The 6,812-nt window shown below is 37.9% G+C and overlaps 1 protein-coding gene across 1 annotated transcript in view; it reads right to left on the bottom strand.

Annotated features, from left to right (window-relative positions):
- Positions 1 to 512: 512 nt before the first annotated feature.
- The window catches only part of Sntb1 (syntrophin beta 1), a 246,996-nt gene continuing 240,696 nt past the window's right edge, over positions 513 to 6,812 (bottom strand). Inside the window, exon 7 of the mRNA XM_055626379.1 lies at positions 513 to 5,226. Within this exon, the coding sequence (XP_055482354.1) occupies positions 5,134 to 5,226 (93 nt within the window). The 3' untranslated portion in view covers positions 513 to 5,133. The remainder of the gene's footprint in view (positions 5,227 to 6,812) is intronic.

The following is a 6,812-nucleotide window of genomic DNA, read 5'->3' as shown; positions in this document are numbered from 1 at the left end:
TTTCCAGAGAAGTTTCACTGAAAAGAAAAGACTAGAGTCTCTCAAACATGAGCCAAAAGAAATCTTTCCTCCCTTTAGTTCCTTCATTGCTGGGCATGCGGTTGTAGCAGCAAGACAATCCACTACTACAGAAGCATTTAAAGAAAAAGTGATGGTAAAATAATGTATATTTCAAGATGCTGGGGTACCCACACGCTCACTCCTAAGACAAAACAATCAAATTTCAGTTTATATCTGGATTTGTAATGAAGCAGCAACAAACCAGGCAGCTCTCATTGATAACCCAATGCTACATACAGACTTGTGATGACTTGATATATATATACATATATATATATATGTATGTATGTATATGTGTGTGTGTGTGTGTGTGTGTTACCAACTTTTGTTAATCCCCTAAACAAAACAAGACCACCATTTTTCTTTTAAATCCATGGTACTTCATATTTAGAAAATCCAGGATGTATTGAATGAAAATGTCTTCATGAATAAAATGAAATCAGGGTCTAGGCTCAGATACTAACAGGGATTTTAATCTACAAGAATCTCAGAGGTTACAGAAAGTGTATGAAGAAATATTTCCATTTGATAAGGAGCCGTCACCAGCAGGGATAGCTATCAACTCTCATGAAGTACCAATTCCAAGTTCCTTCCTCCTACTCATGATGATACCCAACAGCACAGGTTCTTGAAATACCCCTCATTGGGTACAGGAAGTATGTAGTCCTTTGGTGGTGCTTGCTTGTGGCTTTTCATGAGAACCTTAAGGAAAATTTGAATCTTGTTGAGATTTTACGATTCTTTCTCTGTGCCAACACTGACAGTTGCAGAACATTCACACATATCAATGTGCCAGCTATTGGTGTACATGAATACTGTATTGATATACCTTTTGTCAGCTGGTTACAAATGCTGCAGAGATGATCTTTCTACATTAGGTTTTCTGCATTTGTGCAATCATAGCTCATAGTCAAAAGGTTTGTCAAATTGCTCCCCAAATTATTGCCAATTATCCTTATTGGTGGCTTTATTCATGCCTGTTCTGATCTTCCATCACTAGATATCTGAGAAGGTTTTAATCGTGGTCTTTTTTTTTTAAAGATGAAAAGGAGGATTTTCAAATGTCCGATTAAAAGCTGTTTTACGGCCTGTCTTCCCTTAGTTGGTTGTTGTCAACCTGGACTTCTATCTGTATACAGGACGTTTATGTAGAAGAGAAATTGGGCTTCCAGTGTTTTCTAGGGTAAAACAGGGGTCACGATTGAAGGGTAGACAAATAGAAGTTTTGGCGCCGAGAATGCAGGGCCTTTCAAACAACTCTAGCCAGCCAGCAAATGAGTGGGTCTGCATGGCGAGATAAGAAGCGTCCTCCTCATCCTGGAAATTTTCAATTTCAGGCTGGGTGCGCAGCAGCGAAGTGTTCAAGGAGAGATTCCTGAGCTCAGCGGCACCTGCCACAAGGTCAGTGCTGCCAGTGCAGCGCCTGGGACACGGTGTACGGGTGAGATGAGTTTAGGTGGCGTGAACATTACAAAAGTGTTAATTGGTGTCTATCCGACTTTCTCTGACAACGTCACAGCGCTGTGTTACTAGCGGATGATACGCCTTATTAATGCACGAAAGTAGCACCGCTGGAATAAACTGAGCAAAATATGCTTCACAGCTCCTAGGACTTTTGAACCCTCAGACTCTATGGTTCTAAATCTGATCTCAATACCGCTAAAGTTCCAAATAGTGCAATGACTTCTAAACACGAGCCGATTATATTTATTGCAAGAAATTACAACAGAAGCCAACCATAGTACAACAGAGAATTGAAGTATTTGAAGCTTAGTGCAGCGGTCACATTGTAGTTAAAAATGAGAGCCCTAAGATGTAGATGAACCCATCTGAAGTTATATTCAGATTAATAATTTAGGGAGAAATACTAACATCTTGAGGAATCTGTCAACATTCCATAAAATACTGTCTGTATTTTAAATGGGTTCTGAAATAAAATGAGCACAGAAATTGCTAGCGGTATTCCCTTACCCAATCACCATTTGTAAGACCGATCTTGATGGGAACATAACATGTCTCTTCATAGTCACACAGTTCTCTGAGACTGTTATTAAGCTACCATTCAGTCAGTCCAGCACATGATGTATTTAAAATATAAGCTTATGCATTGGAGATCGGAGGCAAATATTTATTTAGTTTATATGTACATGACATTCATGGGGACTATAAACACAGGCAGATTTAAAAAAACAATTCAAAAGATACCCACAAATCACTTCCGTGCCTCATTCATGCCACTTATTAAATACTTCTATCTGGGTAGTTCATAATAATTGTATAGTTTGATTTCTACTATTTAGCTCATGTTAGGAAAAAAATGATGACATCATCTCTATCCCCCGGCCTTCTTTAAATGCCTGTAAGGTGAGTAGCAGGGACATATTCCCAGAATAATGAATTTATCCTTCTGGCAACTGAGGAAGAATCTACCAAGCAAAGATTGTTCGTCTGTTCTGGTTTTCATTTAGGGACAAGCATTATGGGTTCTGTAATTCACGCAACTAAGAACAAAGCAAATTTGAAAAGTCAGTTTCTCCCAAATGACCAAACTGGTTCATTGACCAAGACATGAGGCAGACTTAGTTTGTGTCATCCACTAACACCTAAGACAAGATGAAAAATAAGCTGTAAAGCCATTATTTAAATATCATGTTTAAAATCCAAGCTGAGAAATAAAAGTGAATATTTGAAATTGACTCATCGTACTCACTTTGATATGGTATACTTTAATTAGGAGAAAAAATCATTCATATACACAATTCTCTTCATAAAGTTTTCTATTTCTTGCTAATAACACATTTTAATTTACTTCAGAAAATGCATTGATTTTATTCAAATATATTTTGGCTAAAATATAAATATTTAAATTAAAATTTTAAAAATGGAAAAGACACTTTTTGTTGACTCTTACCCAGATATTAATCAGTCTAAAACTTAAGCAATAAAGAAACAATATATTCTGTAATTATGGTCATTTTAATTTGTCTATAAATATATAATAGAATCTTTGCAACTTGAATAATTAACTCAAACTTCATGTAGTACCGAGCACCTTAGATTACATATTGTTGAATTAAACTATTGGAATTAATATATGTATCATGTTATTTACAATACATAAGTATAATTCTCTTGTATAACAACATTCCAGTGATTTCTGAAAATATATAGTGTGAAAGAGTACAATACAATTTACAAATTTATCAATGCTTTCTCCCAGTACTGAAGCTGGCCTCTACTCTTCAACATTCTAAAATAGGAAACCAACCAAAGATTAATGTCCTATGGCGGTGTTTCCTAAAGCTTTGTCTATAAAAAAAAAACCAAACAAACAAAAACTAGCTTCACAGACACCCCATTACAAAGAAATGCAAGACATACAGAGTCCTCAACTCTACCTTGAAGACTGTGACCCATGAAGACCAGAATTTTTGAGGAGGCTAATAATCCCAGCAAGGGTCTTACAAGTCTTAAGTTGAGCTTAGCAAATAATTTTTTATCATCAAGCTCCTATATCACACCCTCCATGTGAGAACACTATTCAGTGTCCCTTGGAAATGGTGTTGTATGGGAAGTGCTTTGGGGAAATGATAGTTTAAAATGCAACTGCAGCTCTATAAACACACAAATCTAAGGAAGCTTAGTCATGGGCCTTTAGGCAGTTTCACTTTGTATAAGTATCTGCTAAACTAGGACTCTTCAACATATAGGCAGAATGCAGAGCATGTGCTAATGTAAAACTACATGGAAAATAAATACTAAAAATTCATAAATTCTAGGGATATTTTTCAGGGCTTCTGACAAGTAACTCCAAAATCAGATAATGGGTGTAGTTTTTAGTGAGTGAATCTTGAAAGGCAAAAACACCAAAACCAATAAGTATTAAGAGGCTAAATACTGACTTAAAATATTCTTGTAGAAAAATATCAGGTCATTCCTCTGGAATTTCAAAATTAACGTCGATGTTATCTGTAGATTTGACTATACCTCTGGTTCTGTATGTCTGAAACAGCATCATCAAGAACTGAGAAATGGTTTCCATTACTTAAAATGCATGCATGTGAGAATAGGCAGAAACAAGGACCACTCGGAGACACTTCCATGAACACTGTGAAATGCCATTAAACCCCCAACTATGTGACCAGTGGTGTGTATCTCTCTCTCTCTCTCTCTCTCTCTCTCTCTCTCTCTCTCTGTGTGTGTGTGTGTGTGTAATGACAATCTTTTTAAAATTTGCCCAGAATTTCATTTCTGTAAATAAGAGTAAGAGTTTTGGCTCTGAGACAGCATCCATGGGTGTAAGTGTAGCTGCGGAATTAATCACCATTTGTGTGAACGACTCTTCAGGATAGCTTTGTAATTCAAACAGTCCACTTTGGCTCAGATTCCGCCAGCTTAAAGCTCAGGTCAGTATCCAACGCTTTATTTCATTTCTGTTCAGCTATGCTAATGAGAACACTTTGGAATCACTCTATACCAGCTGAAAGGAAACTCATTAAGGAAATTAAGTGACAACGGCTTCATTCTTAAATAAAAGGCAGGTATTAGTGCTCGCTTTGGCAGCACATATACTAGAAAGCTGGGTGTTGGTGGTGTTGTTTTGCTTAACACTGAAAGTTAGCTCAACTTGAATCAGGAACTAGATCACAAGGAAGCAAGGGATCATTTTTAGCCAGGGACAGAGGACTAGGTGAAACTATCCATTTCTCATCTGCTCTGTTCTGGCTTCCCTGGGTGAACCAGTTGCCTAGAAACTGGTGTGATTAACATCTGCACATGCTGTTGTAATGGCTGTGTCCTTGGTTGTCATCATTTCAAAGATATGCTGTGTATATTCATCTGCCCTCATCTCTTTAACCTTGTTCTGTTCTATGAAGTTTTATTCTGATATCCCTGTGGCATTTTTCTTTAGGGTGTCCCTTGTTGCTCCTGAAACTAACAGAGGAGCCTGGGATGCTACATGTGACTCCTGAGACCTGAAGCTGGCTGTGCATGCTACATCCGGTGCACTGCCTGATGTCACACTCCTGTGACACTGCAGGCTTCCTTTCCTAAGGCAAGTCGCCTCTCTGTTCAGGCCACTAAGCCCAGTCGTGTAATCTTAGCAGACAGAAAGGAATGGATGATGAAAACGATTGGCTTGGGGCAGGAGTGAAGGTCCAGTTGCTGAAATTGAAAAAGAGAAGAGCATGAGAAATCTTCAGTTGATGCTTGGTGGAGCATAGTGATTCACACATCAAGCCAATCTGTATGCACTTTCTGTTTCTGCAGTGTTAACAAGAGCAATTCCGTCCTCACATCTTTGTTCTTATTGAGGTAAGGGAATAATAACTCTTCCAACTTGTTCCTTACATCTCCCATACCTTTTTTTTTTTTAAACACGAAGTCTAATGAATTTACCTGATATAATTCCATAAATATTGATGGGACCCTTCTTTGTTGTCTAAACCATTTATTTTCAGCTCCACCATAGTGATGTTTATGTCAAGTTTGGTAAAGCACTCAGCAGTTCAAATTTTACATCTCAGGTTGTTTGGTTCTCAGTTTGACAGTATTTTAGATGTCTAATCTTGGCCAACTTACTTAAAATTCTTCTCAGCCCTACTAACAGAAAAGGCAATTAGTGTATTAAACACAATCCTGCTTGGGAAACTGCCTTCTGACTTGTGAATACAGAGCTCATGCTAAGCTCCTTGTCTTTTCTCTACCCTTGAGCCATTTTGGACACAGGTCTCTCTGATGGTGACTTCTAAAGTCCTAGCCTTCCTGCATAACCTAGGGCATGCCTGGGTAGAGCATAAAGGCCTTCAGAAGTGGGATTATCACTTAATTTAGAAAAATTGGAGGGAACTTCCTGATTCCCTTCCGCTGTCCCAAGCAACTGGTGGAGTTTCTGTGCAACAGGAACAATGTGAGTGTGCAAAAACATCTACCAAACTTAAGATTACTTGTTATAGAGTGTTGTCTTGTTGCCATGAGAAAAACATTCTTACAAAGGCAACGAGGCAAAGTAAGGGTATGTTAGTTCACAGTTCAAAGCACAGTCTGTCCATTGTTATGGGAGAGTCAAGGCAGCAGGGAGCTTGAAGTAGTTGGGCTGGTCACATTGCATCCAAAAGCAGGAAACAAGAATGAGTGTGTGCTGCTGCTCTAGGGTCCTGGCCAGGTATGGTGGAGGAGGTTTGCTTCCACTTCTTTAATGCAGTCCAGAAAGCTCCTCACTGCCAACCTCCTAAGAGATGTTGTCATTGTCTCCACTTTTCATATGGAAAAACTAAATCTAGAGATGTTTTGAACTTTGTGAAATCACAGCTTTTCCAGTCAATAAGGAAGTATGGGCTCAAGTAATTCTGATGCCATAGCTGGAGATTAATTACTATATTCCATGCCACTAGAAAGAGACCCAGTGTTGAACAGTGACATTAAAAACTGTCTGGCACAATTTATAGATGGGATGTAATTTATAGATGGGATGACTTAAATCCAAAGACATGGAAGAAGCAAAATAGCCTTGGATACAATTAAGGATAAAACAAAAGACTAATTCTCATCTGTTTCCACTTTGCTATAATCAGGTTGCCTTTAAGAACAAGTACACAGATGGATGACTGATAGACCAGTAATGAATGAGAAGTGTTTTAGTGACAGGGACTTTCATGTACTACCTCATTTCAGTCATGGTCTCAGGCTACATTTAAAGAACTGATATATATATATATATATATATATATATATATATATATATATATATA

The sequence above is a fragment of the Psammomys obesus genome, unplaced genomic scaffold (genome assembly GCF_907164565.1).
Source record: "Psammomys obesus unplaced genomic scaffold, mPsaObe1.curated_primary_1811, whole genome shotgun sequence".
NCBI classification, from domain to species: Eukaryota; Metazoa; Chordata; class Mammalia; order Rodentia; family Muridae; genus Psammomys; species Psammomys obesus.
Note: the sequence above shows the minus strand (reverse complement) of the source record. Positions and strands in the feature narration are given on the sequence as shown.